The sequence below is a fragment of the Borostomias antarcticus genome (genome assembly GCF_949987555.1).
Source record: "Borostomias antarcticus genome assembly, chromosome: 8".
NCBI lineage: Eukaryota > Metazoa > Chordata > Actinopteri > Stomiiformes > Stomiidae > Borostomias > Borostomias antarcticus.
Window position 1 is genome coordinate 12,339,934 of NC_140241.1, and position 21,461 is coordinate 12,361,394.

Below are 21,461 nucleotides of genomic sequence, written 5' to 3' on the forward strand. Positions count from 1 at the left end.
CCATGAGCTTTTATTTGTCCACTCATATGGATGTGTTCATAAATGGTTACCAGTTTGACTTGTTATACGACCTCTGTCAAGTAGGCAGCTACTGTAACTAGGCCTACTACTACTGAACAGAAATCAGGATCAAAGTGAATTGCCGATACTGCGGATTCTTTGGGAAGGGGGGGGGGGGTCTTCAATACACAGAATTAAGAATTGTAACATTTAGATACCCTGCAATGGAAATATGTCCTCATGGACTTTCCATTCTGACATTTCCACAAAATTACTGTGTTTCAACTCCTGTCCATGTAAATATTAAAGTTCAACACATTGTTCACTTGGTGTGGTGCAACTATCTACGGCTCACTTTTACAGTCATGTTAGGCCTAGTATTCCAAAACAAGCGACAGGTTATCCAAATAATAGACATGCAAAATCGGGGAACTGACTGAAGCCTACCTTCATATCTGGGACCATTTGTCTCACTTTGAACGTGGTCTTAGATCCTGTTAACATTTTTACGTCCAATAAAACTCGAGGCATCCACAAAAAAAGTCTAAATGCTTACTGAACCGCCGATAACTAAGCTACGACGCCGAGAGCCTTGTTATTCGCTCCATGGAACCGAGAAGCTGAAGTCCACTTTCTTTCGGTGAGTGTCGGTAGTCTCCTCGGCATCACCGGCTCCGGGAACAGAGCTGCTCACTGTGAACAGGGAAACTCATTTCGGGGCATTCGCTGGAAATAGCAACGAAAACATCCATCCATCCCTTTTCTCTGTGTGAGAGAGGGAGCACGCCCCACATAGAATCTGCGCTTGTCAGTATATTTGTGCAGTTCGTCATGAGGAAGAATGTGTGCGCCTCTCGGGGCTACCCTACCCGTTGCTTTTCATTTGTTTATTCCCTCGCCATAGTGAAAATGACACACTGCTGAAGAAAGAAGTGCGGTAGAGGCGCCTTAAAGGGCCAGCATGTCCAATACCGTAGACAGAGCCTACATCTTCCATTAACAATGTCCAATACCGTAGACAGAGCCTACATCTTCCATTAACAATGTCCAATACCGTAAACACTGCTTTTATACATCCTCCAGTAATAATGTCCAATACTGTAAACACTGCCTTTATACATCCTCCAGTAATAATGCCCAATACCATAAACACTTCCCTTCACTCAACGAAGTGTGTTTCATATACAGTAGTCAGTACAGTAGTAGGCCATCCTTTAGCTGTTCAGACCTGCCTCCAACATTTAGATTCTAGATCATGGTATTTTGGATACCTGGTGATCATAGGTCTCTATGTAAATGGTACACAAGCAATTGGCTATAGGCTACAGTAGATCAAATTAATTGATATATATATTGATAGTTTACCTACACTTACTGTACTCGCTGAAATGCGGTGTCTATTGAACAGAGATCACATTTTGATGCTAGAAGTTACCAGTGAAAATGGGCAGAGACTGGTAGGATGGTGTTCAGAGTATCTGTATACTGTATGTGCTAGGATACACTCCTTGTATTGTGTCACTAGTACACACCAGCTTCTTTTCCTCTCTATAATCTGTTCATTGCCATCAATAGATATTCATACTCCTAAACTAGACATTTACACACGCATGCAATGATAATGGTGAAATAATCACAAATATGAAGCAATGCATTCATTTGCATCTCACATTTTTTAAAGTCTGAATCTGAATTCAGAATGTCCTACGCTCATGGTCACGTTGTACATGGTGCCTGGTTTGAAATGCATTTGCTTGCATAAAGGTAAGATGGATAAAGATGAGAAGTACCTGTTGATGATCCTATGATGGGTGTGTAATGTTGTTACTGGTCCTGGTACCTGTTGATGATCCTATGATGGGTGTGTAATGTTGTTACTGGTCCTGGTACCTGTTGATGATCCTATGATGGGTATGTAATGTTGTTACTGGTCCTGGTACCTGTTGATGATCCTATGATGGGTGTGTAATGTTGTTATGGTCCTGGTACCTGTTGATGATCCTATGACTGCCGTCATCAGCCCCACGCTGTAAAAAATACAAATTGGAGGAAGACCTTGTAGAAAGTCCTTCCTATGAGAAAAGTTCACCAGGATGGACCCGAGGTACGGTCTCCTCTGACCAGCTGAAGAGTGGCTGGTACAGTCTGTCCCTCTGACCAGCTGAAGAATCGCTGGTACAGTCTGTCCCTCTGACCAGCTGAAGAATCGCTGGTACAGTCTGTCCCTCTGACCAGCTGAAGAATCGCTGGTACAGTCTGTCCCTCTGACCAGCTGAAGAGTGACTGGTACAGTCTGTCCCTCTGACCAGCTGAAGAGTCACTGGTACGGTCTGTCCCTCTGACCAGCTGAAGAGTCACTGGTACAGTCTGTCCCTCTGACCAGCTGAAGAGTCGCTGGTACAGTCTCTCCCTCTGACCAGCTGAAGAGTCACTGGTACGGTCTGTCCCTCTGACCAGCTGAAGAGTGACTGGTACCGTCTGTCCCTCTGACCAGCTGAAGAGTCACTGGTACAGTCTGTCCCTCTGACCAGCTGAAGAGTCACTGGTACGGTCTGTCCCTCTGACCAGCTGAAGAGTCTCTGTCCTTGTGAACTATAATAGAGAGGAGGTCTGGATTTTGTACCACCTGCTGTTCAATATTACATAAGGGTCTCCAATTTCTCCAATACATGAAATGGCCACAGCAGCCTGGCCTGTGTGAGCATCACCTGGGCTCCAGGTATTCTGTCACTAATGACAATATCATAAAATAATAATAATAATAATATACAGATATCTGTTGGATATCTGGTTTGATTTTCAATATATTTGAAGATAGCTGCTGTTCAATACATTGCCAACTTGCCAAATTCCACTACAGGTAGATGGCATTATCGCACTATTGTATGTACTAGATTGCATTATTGCATGGTGATTCTTATGTTGTCTGACCTCATAAATGCTCTTCTGGATGAATGGCCAAAAATTCCCACAGACACACTCCTAAATCTTGTAGAAAGTCTTCCCAGAAGAGTGGAAGATGTTTTAGCTGCAAAGGGGGGAGCAACTCCATATTAATGCCTATGAATTTAGAATGGGATGTCATAAAAGCTCCTGTAGGTGTAGGGGGCCCAATACTTTTGTCCTTTTGAAAAACATTATTGTTTAACATATCTCTGTATATCATTATTATTATTATTATTGTTGTTGTTGTAGGTCAATGTGTATTTCTTTCCCTTTCCTTGACCCAAACTGGTAGATACTAACATTTCTCTGCTCATAGTACCTATATGATTTGGTATGTGATGAATAAACAAGACTTGACTGTTCAATACATTTGAAGATATCTAATATTCAATATATTTGAAGCTAGCTGATGTCCAATATATTTGAAGATGGCAGATGTTTGAGCAATTCTCAAAACAGCACGTTTGCAAAATTAACTACAATCTGCATCGACATTGAAAGCATTTAATTCCAACAGTGTAGCATACAGGATGTCTCTCCCTCATCTAACATTACAGCTACATGATATAGCGTCTGAATTGTATTCTTGATGGAGGTCTACTGTGGGACGAGAGTTAAATTACATCCTCTACTTTCACCTCTCTGCTCTACACTCACTTACTAGGAGAATATGAATAGGTGGATTATGGTCTTATGTACAGGTGACTGTATTACATTCACCCTTCAACAGACAAACACAGAACATTAAAACAGAAACAGAACATTAGAATGAAACATTAAAGACTGAGAATGAGCCATTGCTTCGTTGAAATACATTTATTCAAACGGTGCAAAAAAACAAAAAACAAAAAAACCTAACATAAAATCAGATGTTCTTTCACTGTCTCACAGCCTGGCCTCGCCTCCGCAAACACAAAATAAAATTTTAAAAACCAGGACAGCCTGAAATCAGCTCAAAAATAATGCACAGGTTTGATGAATGGATCGCCATTTACATGCAACCGTTCCAGTCCCATGTAACTAAAGTATCCCGTGTTGATTCTGCTGCTGACTACTCTGTCCCCTAGAGATAAGTGAAATGTACAATATCAAACTACGGGGTCTGCTGAAGGCTCAGCCCAACCCAGACCCTCAGCAGGCCTCAGCCCAACCCAGACCCTCAGCCCAACCCAGACCCTCAGCAGGCCTCAGCCCAACCCAGACCCTCAGCAGGCCTCAGCCCAACCCAGAACCTCAGCAGGCCTCAGCCCAACCCAGACCCTCAGCAGGCCTCAGCCCAACCCAGAACCTCAGCAGGCCTCAGCCCAACCCAGAACCTCAGCAGGCCTCAGCCCAACCCAGAACCTCAGCAGGCCTCAGCCCAACCCAGAACCTCAGCAGGCCCGGCCCCAGAAAGAGGGACCAGGCAGCAGTATCATCCAGTCTTTAGTCATTACTCTAGTGTCTTGAGTCATTACCCTAGTGTCTTTAATCATTACTGTATTCTTAGCATAGCTCGGATTGGTGATGATAAAAAAGTAAACAAAATTAATTAAAAAAATAAAATAAAATAAACACAAACAAATAAAAAGCCAGTCTGCTAGACAATTAGCCACGTAAGAAAGAACATCCTAAAATCTCACAGCTAAACATTCCAAAAGGAAACTTCTGAAAAATTCTGACTATAAATATATATTCTCAAATCATATTATTTTGTTAGGTCAGCAATGAGGAAAGTAGTTTGCTAACGAGAAACCTTCGAGTTTAAGAGGCTCCTTTGGGATCACCCTTAACGGCCAAAATGTCTGTTAACCCTACCCCCCCCCCTCCCCTCAGACTCTAGCAGGTTCATTATCAACTCTTTTAGTGTCCATCAATATACATTCTTATCTTTAAAAACACTGTAAAACTTTGGGTTTACAAAAATAACTTGAACATATTTATACAACCTCTCATAGTCTTTTATTAAATACAAAACATGTTTGCAGTCTGTGAAGTCAGACGTTCCAGGTGTTCTCTGTCTCTGGGCTGTGTGATAGTCACTCAGGACGGGGACAGCACGCGTTCTCAGGACCAATCCCCTCTCACCTGTTTGACAGCACGCGTTCTCAGGACCAATCCCCTCTCACCTGTTTGTGCCTTGTTTGAGTTGCAATACTTTTTATTTTTTTGCAAATGGTTTCATACAACATAAGCGAACGAACACACGTCAACACACACAAACATGCACGCTGCATCCACACACACACACACCACACTGAAGTATTGTTTGGGATATAGCATCATGGTATTAGGGGGATGGTTAGTTCCCTTTTAACATGCATTCCCCGTAACGGTTACCCTACATGGGCTGGTTACAGATTTTCTTTTGAACGGCTTGCTTAAAATATCTCAAGAGAACATTACCTCAACATTACCTCAAATGCACGACAAAAGTGAAGATTCCCTCATCTTCTCGGCTTAGTCTAGAAGAGGGGAACAATTTAGTCAGGAAATGTATTAAATTAGTACCACTAGTAAATTGTTATCTCAACACTTGATGATATGTCTCCCTCTTATGTGTTTGGTTACGTAGGGCATGGACATGACCTGCAATCAGGAATACAGATACAATATCGCCATCTATTGGGCAAGGCAGTGAATTGCATACAGAAATTCTCTCTGTTGTGCTTTAAGTGAAATAACTGAACAGCTCCTAGTCATGCAGGAGACGCAGTCAGGAAGAGAAGGAGGGCGCCCTCTAGTGTTTTGTTCACTTTAAAAAATAATTGCTTGATCTCTTGATTGCTTGACTAAATAGCCAGGTTTCCCACGGCTGTCTAATAATATAGGAGTTCAAATAACTAGGCTGATGGCTACTGTTGAACCAAACAGACAAATTGTGTAAAGTTTCCTTGATGTATTATGTTATTGCAAATACAATCAGAAAAACCAAATTCCTAACTGCAAATCCATTCGATATACCTCTTCTTTGAGATTACAAACACAATGTTGAGCTCTAGATCAGAGACTTAATATTCCATATTGTGAGTCACCTTTGATCTCTGTGTGTAAATCTAGGACAGCCTCGGTGTGTACCGAAGCCCCCGGGACTCTGGGGCAAAATCAAGCCACTTTCATTTGGCTTCGGTTTTTAAAAAAACATCAGGAGCAAAAGAAACTGCAGCATAAAAACAAGTCGTGATCGTCCTGTAAAACCTAACCAGACTGTGGTGCCACAAGGACAGAGATTGAACAAAAGGCAACTAGGAAATCGATTTAGATTGCGACATTGGCACACAGCTGTGTACCCACTGACACACACCGCTGTACCCCCGGAGAGAGTGACAGACCCCTCCTAGAAGGACTGTCCTCCCTGTCTGCTCATCGTCATGCCTGCGGATGGAGGTGGCAGTGTCTACAGATCTGACACGACCCAAGCACAACGTAACAGTCAGATACCTTCGAAAACAGTAACACAATGTCAACGGACATTAGGAAAGTGCTAGAATTTGTGCAGGGGAGAGGTCGAGCGACAGGCCCAGTCACTTTTAGGAATTGACACCACAGACACAGTACTATGAATCAACACCGTGTACACAGTACTATGAATCAACACCGTGTACACAGTACTATGAATCAACAGTGTGTACACAGTACTATGAATCAACAGTGTGTACACAGTACTATGAATCAACAGTGTGTACACAGTACTGTGACCTGGGTCAGGGAAGCCAGACTAGAACATTTCTTTGATGGGATTTGTCATGAGCTCAGTGTACCAAAGCAAAAGCTCACCTGTACTTTTATCATTTGAATAAACTACAGAGGTGATTCCAGAAAATATCCCTCAGATATTCTCATCCAGAGACGCAAGAATTTTTCAAATAAATAATAATGTCATGCTATTGGGCAGAAGATGCTATGATACGAGACTGGAAGGGGGTTTAGTGTAAAGTGTCCCCAGCCAGACTGAGGGGTTTAAATGCTTTTTACCACCATGAATATAAAAAGAGGAAGACAAGTCAGAAATAGTAACATTCCAGCAACCATACCAAATACTTTGAGTTGGTTTCAAACCAACAACATCCAACACGGCACCTGACCATATTCCTTCTATGTTTGAAACCAGGAGACGAGGAGATTCACTGGTGGAGGTCTAGTCTGTCTAATGACACCTATGGTAAATGACATCTGGACACCATTTTGTTGTTGTTGGACACAACACTGAATTTAGAAGTGTACATCCCCAAGGCAACAACCCAACGACAGCCATTTACAAGATGAGTTCCTGTCGAGTTCTGTCTGTTGCATTCTGGGACACCAGCACCATAGCAGCCTCACAGAATGCTTTTAAACTTCCTTACAACCGTAGAATCGATTAGCATGGTTAGAATGAGAGCCAACGCAAAAGAGCCTCATGGCCTCCTCACGAAACAAGCCTGTTCTTTCCACAGGGTCACGTAACATGAGTGCCTGATAAAAGCCACATCAGTTTGCAAACATCTGAAACAACAGATTTTCCGGGATAAAAAGGGGCTTGAAATCTTAGAACACCATTAATGTACAGAGCACTGTACAATTGTTGATTTCCACAAAAGGATCTGAGATATTCAGGGGGTTTCTGGTTGTGCTCGTTAGTGTTTGTGTGTTTACTCGTTAGTGTTTGTTTGTTTACATCTGCCATATACATTCTCTCCAACAGGAGGAGACAGTTGCCGAGGCAACGAGGGGAACAAAAACAGACTAGAGGCTGCAGTTCACACACACACACACACACACACACACACACACACACACAGACAGGTTGGTCTCACCTGTCCGTTTACACACACACACACGCACGCACACACACACATCCAGCGCCTGCATAAGAGCCACAGCAAAATGTAACAGAAGTGCAGTTAGTCTCATCATCTGACAGGCGCCGTGGCGACCGCCTCCTTTCTTCTGCGCTCGGTCGCCATGGCGACTCCCTCCACCGCGCCGTAGTGTAGCCTTCTCCCCGAACAGGAAGTGATGCGCTTACAGAGGGAAAGAGGGAGGGGGGCCCGCTCCCAGGCGGTCCGTGAAGCCCGTCTTGGCCTTCATCATCAACGTCACCATCATCGCCACCCGGACGAGCGCGTCCGTCCGTACGTAATACGTTCCACCTCGGGTTCCCTCCGAGGTTCCCCCCCTCAGAACCGGTGTATGGCCGGCTCCGCCTCCCTCCTCTTCAGCTCCTCCCGGTAGCAGTAGGAGCAGTAGTTGCCCGTCTCGGGGTGTCCGTAGTAGGTGCAGCTGGCGGTCCGGCAGCGGCTGGACTGCAGGCCGGCCAGGCCGCTGGCGCTGCCCAGGGAGTAGTGTCGGACCGGGGGGGGTCCGCCGCGCCCCTCCAGCCCGGAGCGGAAGCCGTTGCTGTAGCCGGCGGGCGGCGGGGGCTCGGAGGCGGCGGGGTAGACCGGGGGGTCGTGATCGGGCGGATAGGAGGAGGAGGGGGGCGGGGCGAGGAGGAGGCGCGAGGGGCTGAGGGAGGCAGGGCCCAGCGTCGGCGGGGGCGCGTACTGGGGGCGGGGCGGGCCCTGCGCCAGAGGGCAGTGGCGGGGGAGGGTGGCGTAGGCCGGCAGCCCCGGGTAGGAGGAGGCGGGGGAGCCGCCCGCCAGCTGGCGCCGGGGGTCCGTGTAGCCGTGCGGGGCGTGGAGGTGCTGGGCGAGCGGTGGCGTCGGCGCCAGGAGAACGGCGGCGGGCGGCTCGGAGAAGGGGGACGGCCGGGGGAGGGACGGAGCCACACCAGGGTACGCCGGCGGGATGAACGACGGCGGCGGCGGCGGCTTCTGGTGGGCGAAGGCGGCGGCGACGGTGGGCGCCAGGCTCTCCAGCGGCGGCTCCTCCTTCGCATCGAACGGCCGGTAAACTTCCCCGCCCGTCGCCGCCGTCTCCTTCTTGGGCTGGGCGCCGTTGCTGGCGGCGGCGGCCTTGCGCTCGTTCTCGCGGCGCTGCTGGTCCTGCTCGGCGTGGAAGCGGTCCTGGGCGTCGGCCAGGTAGCGCTGGATCATCTCCTCCTGGAACGGCTGGCGGTTGCTGGTGGTCAGCTGGCCAGCGAAGATGAACTTCCTCTCGCCCTGCATGGCGGCGCGCAGGACGGCCAGGCTGGCCTTGACGTCGGCGCCGTACTTGTGGGCGTCGCCCTCGCCGCTGCCGCCGCTGCTGCTTCCGCCGCCGAGGCCGTTCTGGCGCTCGCTGCCCGACGACGGCGAGCCCTTCCCAGAGTCCTCGGAGGCGTGGGCCGACGGCGAGCTGTCCTTGCTGCCCTTCCGGCCTCGCAGGGAGCCCTTCTTCTTCTCCCCGGCCCCGCCCTCCTGCTTGGCCCCGCCCGCCGTGGCGTTCTTGGTCATCAGCCCGCCCACGTTCTTCTTCAGCTTGTTGCCCAGGTTCTTGCCGAAGCTGCCCAGCTTGTTGGCCACCGAGTCGGCTCTCTTCTTCTCCTTGTCCTTCTCCTTCTTGCTCTTCTCCTTGCCGGACGCCGTCACGGGCCCCGCCCCCGCGCTGTTACTGGACGAGCTGGACGACGACGAGCTGTTCTTGGCCGAGGCCCCGCCCCCGTTGGCCGAAGCCCCGCCCGCGTCCCCGTTGCCGTTGGAGCTGCTACTGACGGACTCCTTGTCGGACTCTCCTGAGTCGGGCGGCGTGCGGGCGTCCTCTCCTGCCGACGCCGTGGGGGACTCCGGCTGGGCCAGGGGGGCCTGCTGGGAGAACACACCACACCAGGGGTCAACCAGGGAGACAGGGAGAGAGACACAGACAGAGAGAGAGGGAGAGAGAGAGAGAGGGAGAGAGATAGAGAGACAAAGGGAGATGGAGACAGACAACGAGACAGAGACAAACAGACAGAGAGACAGACAGAGATATAGAGACAGTCAGACGGACAGATAGAGAGAGAGACAGAGAGAGAGGGAGGGAGGGAGGGAGACAGAGAGAGAGGGAGGGAGGGAGGGAGACAGGGAGGGAGGGAGACAGATAGAGAGAGAGAGAGAGAGAGAGAGAGAGAGAGAGAGAGAGAGAGAGAGAGAGAGAGGAGGGAGGGAGGGAGGGAGGGAGGGAGGGAGGGAGGGAGACAGACAGACAGACAGACAGACAGACAGACAGACAGACAGACAGACAGACAGACAGACAGACAGACAGACAGACAGACAGACAGACAGACAAACAAACAAACAGACACAGAGATAGAGACAGGGAGATAGAGAGATAGAGAGACAGAGGGAGATGGATAGAGACAGAAAGATAGGCTAGAGACAGAGACAGACAGAGCAGCAGAATGACACGCACATGACTCACAGCTTCCGTTTTATGTTTCTCTAAATTCTCGGGAAGGTTTTAAAATACATGCTGAGTTAAGAGGACGATGTGACCCAGATAGAATGACTCATCAAACAGCGACTCTGTGGAACAGTTCCCATACGTGTCACCACTGAAGGACCCAGACGGGAGTGACACCAGCCTAATGTGTTTTGCTGTGGGTATTAGCAAACCTTTAAAGATTGAAAACAGGGCTTCCTCTATTGCCTCCCCTCTCTTCAGGTTCACTGTGAAATTGCCACAAGCTTGTTATCCTTTCTAACTGGCGGGCATTAGATTGTGGCACACAAGCAGACCATTGAAACCACGCTGGAGTGACGTCGTTTTATGACCCAAACAGCTCAGTGTGGTTTGTTTTCACACAGGGTCAGCACAGCAGGGAGGGGCCCAGGAACCTGATAATCACACAGGGACCTACATATAGCCTGACTAAAACACACAGGGTTAGGTAACCTTACATATAGCCTGACTAAAACACAGAGAGTTAGGTAACCTTACATATAGCCTGACTAAAACACAGAGAGTTAGGTAACCTTACATATAGCCTGACTAAAACACAGAGAGTTAGGTAACCTTACATATAGCCTGACTAAAACACACAGGGTTAGGTAACCTTACATACAGTATAGCCTGACTAAAACCCACAGGGTTAGGTAACCTTACATATAGCCTGACTAAAACACACAGGGTTAGGTAACCTTACATATAGCCTGACTAAAACACACAGGGTTAGGTAACCTTACATATAGCCTGACTAAAACTCACGGGGTTAGGTAACCTTACATATAGCCTGACTAAAACCCACAGGGTTAGGTAGCCTTACATATAGCCTGACTAAAACACAGAGTTAGGTAACCTTACATATAGCCTGACTAAAACCCACAGGGTTAGGTAACCTTACATATAGCCTGACTAAAACCCACAGGGTTAGGTAGCCTTACATATAGCCTGACTAAAACTCACGGGGTTAGGTAACCTTACATATAGCCTGACTAAAACCCACAGGGTTAGGTAGCCTTACATATAGCCTGACTAAAACACAGAGTTAGGTAACCTTACATATAGCCTGACTAAAACCCACAGGGTTAGGTAACCTTACATATAGCCTGACTAAAACCCACAGGGTTAGGTAGCCTTACATATAGCCTGACTAAAACACACAGGGTTAGGTAACCTTACATATAGCCTGAATAAAACACACAGGGTTAGGAAACCTTACATATAGCCTGACTAAAACCCACAGGGTTAGGCAACCTTTTGTTGTGATGTTTGGCTTATATATTCCTGAGTTATGTTTTGGCTTAAGTATCTCTTAACAAATCATTTACAGTACTAATACATTTCAGTTTGATCTAATATGCTTGACTTTTAGAAGTTGGGTCCTGTCCAGACAAGACTGAATGTGTGAGTTATTACCTAATACACAGCAAGTGCTCTCTATCAGTGACTAATGAATAAATAAACCGCTGTCTTGGTTGTGAATGAGCTGGTGACAGCATGGTGTCAGGGTATGGGAGGTTGTGCTGGTGACAGCATGGTGTCAGGGTATGGGAGGTTGTGCTGGTGACAGCATGGTGTCAGGGTATGGGAGGTTGTGCTGGTGACAGCATGGTGTCTGGGTATGGGAGGTTGTGCTGGTGACAGCATGGTGTCTGGGTATGGGAGGTTGTGCTGGTGACAGCATGGTGTCAGGGTATGGGAGGTTGTGCTGGTGACAGCATGGTGTCAGGGTATGGGAGGTTGTGCTGGTGACAGCATGGTGTCTGGGTATGGGAGGTTGTGCTGGTGACAGCATGGTGTCAGGGTATGGGAGGTTGTGCTGGTGACAGCATGGTGTCAGGGTATGGGAGGTTGTGCTGGTGACAGCATGGTGTCTGGGTATGGGAGGTTGTGCTGGTGACAGCATGGTGTCAGGGTATGGGAGGTTGTGCTGGACCAGGAACATGGCGGTGGGTGAGAAGGTGACCCGTACCTCACAAGGCAGGGCCAGCCAGGTGACCGACATGTACCCGTGCAACAGCTGGAGCTTGGCCTCCAGGGACAGGGTCACACTGAGGGGGAGAGAGAGAGAGATTCAGAGGAGAGAGAGAGAGGGAGAGATGGGGAGGAGAGGGAGAGAGAGAGATGGGGAGGAGAGGGAGAGAGAGAGAGAGATGGGGAGGAGAGAGAGAGAGGGAGAGAGAGAGATGGGGAGGAGAGGGAGAGAGAGAGAGAGAGATGGGGAGGAGAGGGAGAGAGGGAGAGAGAGAGAGATGGGGAGGAGAGGGAGAGAGAGAGATGGGGAGGAGAGAGAGAGAGGGAGAGAGAGAGAGATGGGGAGGAGAGAGAGAGATGGGGAGGAGAGAGAGAGAGGGAGAGAGAGAGAGATGGGGAGGAGAGGGAGAGATGGGGAGGAGAGGGAGAGAGAGAGATGGGGAGGAGAGGGAGAGAGAGAGAGATGGGGAGGAGAGAGAGAGATGGGGAGGAGAGGGAGGGATGGGGAGGAGAGAGAGAGAGGGAGAGAGATGGGGAGGAGAGGGAGAGATGGGGAGGAGAGGGAGAGAGAGAGAGATGGGGAGGAGAGAGAGAGATGGTGAGGAGAGAGAGAGATGGGGAGGAGAGAGAGAGATGGGGAGGAGAGAGAGAGAGGGAGAGAGAGAGAGATGGGGAGGAGAGGGAGAGATGGGGAGGAGAGGGGGAGAGAGAGAGATGGGGAGGAGAGAGAGATGGGGAGGAGAGAGATGGGGAGGAGAGAGAGAGAGGGAGAGAGAGAGAGATGGGGAGGAGAGGGAGAGATGGGGAGGAGAGGGAGAGAGAGAGATGGGGAGGAGAGAGAGAGATGGGGAGGAGAGAGAGAGAGGGAAACAGGAACAGACACGGGGAGAGATAGATGGTGAGGAGAGAAACAGAGGAAGAGAGAGGGGGAGAGAAAGAGAGAGAGAGAGAGGTTAATTAGGGTTTGATATCATCCCCTCCAATGCTTCAAGTGTGCACTGCTACAGTAGATATAATAATTCACTGTGTACAGATGCAGGGTAGATTAAACAGTGTTTCTACAACATCATGTGCACTATAAACATTCTCCACCAATGGAAGTTCAAGAATTATGTAAGGATGATTGTGTACTTGTTCATTTTTGTCCACTGTTCCAATAAAATGGACAACAAACATCTTTATCCAGTGGAACAAATATCTCGTTTTTTTTGTTTTTTTGTTTTTAACCTCTTGTGGTTATTTCTGTTTCCCCACTTTGTTCTGTTCATAGAAGCATCTGGTGCTAATCTCACCGCTACATGTCACTAATCTGGAGCAGGGGTCAATCCCTAAGAACTGACCCTTGTGGCCTGTGTGTGTGTGTACTGTATGTGTGTGTGTATGTGTGTGTGTGTGTGTGTGTGTGTGTGTGTGTGTGTGTATGTGTTCCTACCTTGCCAGCATCACGTTGTCGGTGTCGTCCTTGCCCCACTCCCAGTCCTGGCCGGGGTCCACAGCGAAGTGCACCGGCAGCATCTTGTGTTCTGAGTCAGTGAGAGGGATCACCACTGCGGGCCGGGAGAACCGGGAGAACCAGGAGAACCGGGAGAAAAGCAGGGTTAGGGTTAAAGCACATCACGGCTCTCCACTTACAATAAGTACATTAGTCTAGAGAAGGGAACCAACTGAGTACCAGTAATGCAGTAAAAGCCTTCTGAACCTGACAATATTAACACTACTGTCATCCAGGGATTTGAACCTAACAATATTAACACTACTGTCATCCAGGGATTTGAACCTAACAATATTAACACTACTGTCATCCAGGGATTTGAACCTAACAATATTAACACTACTGTCATCCAGGGATTTGATCCTGACATTATTAACACTACTGTCATCCAGGGATTTGATCCTGACAATATTAACACTACTGTCATCCAGGGATTTGAACCTAACAATATTAACACTACTGTCCTCCAGGGATTTGATCCCGACAATATTAACACTACTGTCATCCAGGGATTTGAACCTAACAATATTAACACTACTGTCATCCAGGGATTTGATCCTGACAATATTAACACTACTGTCATCCAGGGATTTGATCCTGACAATATTAACACTACTGTAATCCAGGGATTTGAACCTAACAATATTAACACTACTGTCATCCAGGGATTTGATCCTGACAATATTAACACTACTGTCATCCAGGGATTTGAACCTAACAATATTAACACTACTGTCATCCAGGGATTTGATCCTGACAATATTAACACTACTGTCATCCAGGGATTTGATCCTGACAATATTAACACTACTGTCATCCAGGGATTTGAACCTAACAATATTAACACTACTGTCATCCAGGGATTTGATCCTGACAATATTAACACTACTGTCATCCAGGGATTTGATCCTGACAATATTAACACTACTGTCATCCAGGGATTTGATCCTGACAATATTAACACTACTGTCATCCAGGGATTTGAACCCGACAATATTAACACTACTGGCATCCAGGGATTTGAACCTGGCAATATTAACACTACTGTCATCCAGGGATTTGAACCCGACAATATTAACACTACTGTCATCCAGGGATTTGAACCCACTTCCTTCCTACTGTGAGCCAATGACATCACCACTGCACCACAGGGGGGCCGTCGTTCACCCCTGCCCTTCGGAGCGGTCGTCATGGTTACCTTGCTCTTTAGAGCCGTCCTTCTGCTCCATGGAGACCAGGGCGGAGAAATGGGCCTGGTCGTACGCCAGCACCAGTGGGGAGCGGTGGCACTTGGCGGCGGGCACCTCCAGGGGCAGGTAGATGCCCCCGAACGGGATGGGCGCGAACGCTGGGGAGGGGGGGGGGGGGGGGGAGAAGAACGTTAAATCAACCATGCTAGCGGATTAGGAAGGAATATGATTTCTCACTTCTGATATTGATTAAATATGTAGGCTGATCCGGTGATGGTATCTGGAACAACTAGGCAACAACGTTCTAACATATATTACAGTATTTAGAATATCTTACTGGTAAATGGAAATGTATTGTAAATGGACTGCACTTATATAGTGCTTTTATCTAAAGCACTTTAAAATGGCCTCTACCCCATTCACACACACATTCATACACCAAGCTACACCAAGTGGTGGCAGCTGCCATGCAAGGTGCTACCTTGGATATTGGGAGCAATTTGGGGTTCAACTTGTGGACAGGACGAGCCAGGATTCGAACCGCCGACCCTACGATCACCGGACGACCCGCCCTGAGACACTACCGCCCCTTCTAAGTTGGTACTACTGACACCACTGTGTCATTTAGTGTTTGGCATTTGGCTAACTGGGCCAAATGTGGCCTGGAAAATATTATTGTTCGGCCCTTCAAAAGCCTTCTTTATTGATCATAAATCATCAGAAAACAAAATAGGAGATCCAGCAGTGTTGAGCAGGTCTCCTCCTCTACTGTAGGAGGTCCAGTGTTGAGCAGGTCTCCTCCTCTACTGTAGGAGGTCCAGTGTTGAGCTGGTCTCACCTTCTCCTCCAGAGTCTCGGAGCATAGTGTCGGCCACCACCACGATGGGCCTCCTCAGGACGTGAGCCAAGACGAACACATGGAACTCCTCCAGGCTCTCGTACACCGGCTCCTCTGACGACTCGGCCCTGGAACCACGCACACACACACACACACACACACACAGAGCATGCTCAGGTAAGACCAGGAAGTCAACAGGAAGTGAGAGCTTGTTATTCATGTTTGTGAATGCTGGTTGCGGGTGTTGAGATGAGCTCACCCGTTGGTGGCGTTGGTGCTGTAGTGGATCCTGGGTTCACTGGACGCCAGCTTCAGAAGCTCCTCCCACTCCTTCTGCCACTCGTCCTCTGTGTACACCAGGCCCGACTGGAAGCACACACAAGCGCGCACACACACACACACACACACACAAACACACACATTTCTGTAAATATGCAGTGTCACTGGTGCTAAGATGACAGATGGCGATGACAACTACATGTTACGAAATGATACTTGTTATGAAATCATACTAAATGTTATGAAATTATACTGTCTTCAATTGATAGTACTAAATGTTGTGTGAATTGATACTACATGTTATGGATTGATACGTGTTATTAAATATTACATGTCATTAATTATGTGTGGCTGCAATGGTGGCAGCTGCCATGCAAGGTGCTAGCCTGCTCATTGGGAGCAATTTGGGGTTCAGTGTCTTGCTCAAGGACACTTCGACATGTCGTCAGGAGGAGCCGGGATTCAAACCGCCGACCCTACGATCATTGGACGACCCGCTTTACCTTCTGATCTACAGCCGTCCTACATGTATACTACATGTTGGTAGGCCGGGTTTGTTATAAATATATACTACATGTTGGTTGTTATAATGTATACATATTGGTAAGCCGTGTTTGTTATACAAGTATACTACATCTTGTTATAAATGTATACTACATGTTGGTAAGCTGTGTTTGTTATAAATGCATACTACATGTTATAAATGCATACTACATGTTGTTCTAAATGCATACTACATGTTGTTCTAAATGCATACTACATGTTGTTCTAAATGCATACTACATGTTGTTCTAAATGCATACTACATGTTTTCTAAATGCATACTACATATTGTTATAAATGCATACTACATGTTGCTATAAATGTATACTACATGTTGCTATAAATCTATACTACATGTTGGTAAGCCGTGTTTTTTTTATAAATGTATATTACATGTTTGTTATAAATGTATGCTACATGTTGTTAAATACGATATATATATATATCATATATCGATATATATATATATATATACACCAACAATATATATGTTGGTAAGCCATGTTTGTTATGAATGTATACTACTGTACATGTTGTTATAAATCTATACTACATGTTATAAATGTATACTACATGTTGGTAAGCCGTGTTTGTTCTAAATGTATACTACATGTTGTTCTAAATGCATACTACATGTTGTTCTAAATGCATACTACATGTTGTTCTAAATGCATACTACATGTTGTTCTAAATGCATACTACATGTTGTTCTAAATGTATACTCCATGTTAGTAAGCTGTTTGCGTTCCTCCTCCCACCTCCTTGTTCTGCTGGGTTTGCTGCCACCTCCAGCGGCGTCTCAGTGACTCCCTCTCCTGGCCGCGGTCCATCAGCGCATACAGGGACTTACGCAGCATCAGGTCACGGTCATGGAAGCCCCACATACCTGGAGAGGCACACACACGCACACACACACACACACACACACACACACACACACACACACACACACAGACAGACAGACAGATACAGACATACACACACACACACACACACACACAGACAGACAGACAGATACAGACATATACACACACACACACACACACACACACACACACACACACACACACACACACACACACACACACACACACACACACACACAGTGTTTAACAGACTGGCCAGAGGCAAGAAAACCCTCTCCACTACATTCAACTGTTTACCCATGTTTAGTGGGCAGCAGTGTGAAAGGCTGAGTGCTGTTCTATGTGAGGCAGTGCAAGGTCACTCTGTGCTGTGTTGTTGGAGGCATATCACATGCAGAGCTACATTTATCTACTAGAGGCATTGACCAAGTGTACTTCCAGCAACGATTTTCAATGGAGATGTCTCCTGACTTTGGGAGGCGGAGATCTCAGAGTCTGGTATCGCGAGACTAGCTGGTTACAGACAGACTTTGCAGTGCAAAGGGCCTCCGGCCGCTGCCACGACACAACACTCACCCAGAGACGCTGCGTGCAGCAGGCAGTTCCCATCGCCGCTGGTCGCCAGCGGCAACAGGCTCTGACAGTTAGGCCCCACCCGCGTCCACCAGTTGAGCCGACCTGACATCAAACGAAAGAAACAGTCACGCACCCGTTAGAACCTGAATATGACATGTGGACACATGTAGCTCAAACTACAGATAAGCTTCTATAAAACGATGATTTTATTAATTTGGAGAGTCCCGATGCTAGTTTAAGTAAAGATCTATGGGGCCTAGAATAAGCACACTCCTAATCTCCTAGAGGCATCAGCTTTTGCTCTTCACAGAACTAGATTATGCTATTCTTGCACTTTGCCTTCAGCACTAGATTATGCTCTTAGTCACTTGTTTTAGAAAGAAGATGCACTTGTGAGTTCTGGCAAGTAGTAGGTAGTAAGAATAATAATAATAATAATAATAATAATAATAATAAATCGATTTTATTGAGCACAATTCTTGAACTCAAAGCGCTTTACATAAAAAAAGGATCATAAAATATAATAAAATACATAGAAAAAAAAAGAAAAAATCTGTATTGGGGGGGGGGGGGGTACATTGGCTTTTCCTACGTTAAATGCAATTATTGTTAGTCGCTTTGGATAAAAGCGTCTGCTAAATGACTAATGTAATGTAATGTAACATTGTGATTTAGATCCATCTTTCATAAACGTTAAACATGGCGTTAGCGGCGGTGACACACCGGCGTGCTCCAGGGCCACCATCATGGACTGCTCGATCAGGTCCCTCTCGATGAAGCCGCGGAAGTCGTCGCGGTACACGGTGAGGTCGGGTAGCTGGAAGGTGCACAGCGGCGTGTCCAGGAGCAGCTCGCTGGCCCCGCCCCCGCCCCCACCGCCGCCGCTGCCGGCCGCCGTGCTGGAGACGTGCGAGCGGGCCAGGGACACGATGGTGGAGCTGGCGTGGGAGATGCCCCTCGACAGACGCTTCTCCGTGGCTGCGAGGGGGTGGGGGGAGGAGGGACGGTTATGTTTGGATGACAAAGCATGCATGGAATCAAAAACGGAGCGTGCTCAATCCACAGAGGAGGAGGATGATAATAATAATAATAATAATACTTTATTTCAATAGCACCTTTCATACAAATAAATGCATCTCAAAGTGCTTTACAACAGAGAATGTACATGCATGGAGTGCTTCGCATAAAAATAGACCTAAAATGAACAAAAAGCAGGAAAATAAGATGGAAGATGAAACGCAGAGCGTGGAGAGAGGTGGCGAGAGCGTGGGCCAGTAAATCAATAAAACATGACTGACCAGAGGCCTCACCTTGCACCACCTCACTGACCAGAGGCCTCACCTTGCACCACCTCATCCTGGCGGTAGAGGAGGGGTCGTCCCACGCGGGCCGCCTCCTTCTCCGGGAGGGGGGGGTACGTCCTCTCCTCCACCACAGAGTACGACAGCGTCCCAGCATGCACCTGGCGTAGCTGCTCAAAGTCGCTGAGAGCGGCGGAGATATCCCAGTTCTTACCTGCAGACGGAGAGACAACAACAACAACGACAACACCTGTCTGAGATAAACAAGTTTTTCAACCTGACGGGATGATTGGAGGCCCAGCGGGTTTTAATGTCAGACAAGATCTGCTCAACTTTCTGAAAAGAGTTTAAACATTGACCCTGTGTCAACAGAACCATACACACTGTTATCTTGTGCAAAGACCTGAGGGGAATTCCGTTGGTTGGGTAAATATCAGAGCTGCCAGCGTGGTTTGGCTCGGAGGCTCTATGATGACTATGATGCTAACCTGACACGCCAGATGGTGTGCTTCACAACAACTGTTTGAAAAAGGGCAGGTATTTTCAAAAATACTTGGCAGGTGATTGGATGAACCATCTGTCTGTCACCGTCTATTGCGCACTAACTTCAACCGCTCCTCGCCGTCGTCACACCTAAACCCGCCATGCGTAGCTGCTTGCATTTCCAATTCCTCACAACCAAAGCTGATTGGTGAGATATTTTTCTGATCTTGCACAAAAGGATCTCTGTGGAGGGTATCCAGGCTGATTTGCGAGAGAAACAGAATGTGAGTTCTCGAGATCAGGATGGTCTCACAAGGATAGTATACTGCTGCTTGTTTTAACTCTGCTGAGTGCTGCTTGTTTTAACTCTGCTGAGTGCTGCTTGTTTTAACTCTCTGCTGAGTGCTGCTTGTTTTAACTCTGCTGAGTGCGGCTTGTTTTAACTATCTGCTGAGTGCTGCTTGTTTTAACTCTGCTGAGTGCTGCTTGTTTTAACTCTGCTGAGTGCTGCTTGTTTTAACTCTGCTGAGTGCTGCTTGTTTTAACTCTGCTGAGTGCTGCTTGTTTTAACTCTGCTGAGTGCTGCTTGTTTTAACTCTGCTGAGTGCTGCTTGTTTTAACTCTGCTGAGTGCTGCTTGTTTTAACTCTGCTGAGTGCTGCTTGTTTTAACTCTGCTGAGTGCTGCTTGTTTTAACTCTCTGCTGAGTGCTGTTTCTCTCACATTCTTATCTGCAACATGCTGCTACTAATTAGAGCTTGGTTATCCTGTCTAAACCTTCTTTCTATGTGACTGCCAGTTTATCTAATCAGGAGTCAAACAACATCCCTTTTCTACTAGTAGTTGAGGTGTCTAAAAGAGAGTCGACCGACTTGCAACTATTCACCATAAAACACAAGCTCCCTGTCAAACGTGATCCCAGAATGCCTTGCAGCTCACCCTCCAGCAGGTCTCTGGCCAGTCCCGGTTCAGCTCCAGTGGTACGGACAAAGTCGGACAGGACTGCGTCCATATCCAAGGTCATGTGATCATGAATCACAGGGCGGCGGGGGTCATGAGGTCAGAGAAAAACCCGGGGGATCCGCCTCCCCCAACAACACCACAGGTGAACAGCCGGGGTGCCGCGCCTCACGGTAGCAGCACGCTAGCAGCCACACCTGGAGGAAGACAGAACAAAACAAAATAACCCATTAGCTTAAACGGAGACCTTTACTGGGCCTTTCTCTGTTTGACTCACTTCTCAAACTGGCTTTTGTGGGTTAAGGCTTCCCAGGCTGAAAGAAGTGTTTATTTTAGTGTCAACAACTAATAACATTCTAGAAATACAGACAGAATAACCTAATCTGACCTCATTTGAACTGTTGACCGTCTGGTCACATGCCAAACACCTGACCACTGCTGTGGCCCTCAGGGTGGAAATGTTGACACAAATGTGTTTGACCCCAAAAATCAGACTAAAAAAAGGGTTCTCAGTCGCATGACCAGTGTTTTGAATGATGCAGAGGGGTACGTAGTGATGACCGCTCCAATTCCCTGACAACTTTGAAGCTCTTCATCATGACCGAAACTTCCCTATGTTGTTGTAATATTACGGATCCCATAATAAATGGAAGATTTGATAGTGAGAGTGCCATGACTCTTCTACCTACTGCTCCATTAAACAACCTATTCTGTT

At 47.4% G+C, this 21,461-nt stretch overlaps 2 protein-coding genes across 2 annotated transcripts in view; both read right to left on the reverse strand.

The window, feature by feature from the left end:
* Nucleotides 1-825, reverse strand: part of mtmr11 (myotubularin related protein 11) — a 51,267-nt gene extending 50,442 nt beyond the window's left edge. The window contains exon 1 of the mRNA XM_084441627.1: nucleotides 448-825. Coding sequence (XP_084297753.1) covers nucleotides 448-531 — 84 coding nt within the window. The 5' untranslated portion in view covers nucleotides 532-825. The remainder of the gene's footprint in view (nucleotides 1-447) is intronic.
* A 7,259-nt stretch (nucleotides 826-8,084) lies between these two features.
* otud7b (OTU deubiquitinase 7B) lies at nucleotides 8,085-20,859 on the reverse strand (the record flags this gene model as incomplete). The annotated part of the gene is made up of 11 exons (XM_084441626.1): nucleotides 20,726-20,859; nucleotides 19,345-19,518; nucleotides 18,727-18,981; nucleotides 18,004-18,105; nucleotides 17,320-17,447; nucleotides 15,999-16,105; nucleotides 15,740-15,867; nucleotides 14,910-15,059; nucleotides 13,652-13,766; nucleotides 12,218-12,296; nucleotides 8,085-9,632 (listed from the first exon to the last, which is right to left on the reverse strand). The coding sequence occupies exons 1-11, from the start codon at nucleotides 20,808-20,810 to the stop codon at nucleotides 8,085-8,087; spliced, it is 2,871 nt and encodes a 956-aa protein (XP_084297752.1). The 5' UTR covers nucleotides 20,811-20,859.
* Nucleotides 20,860-21,461: the final 602 nt, after the last annotated feature.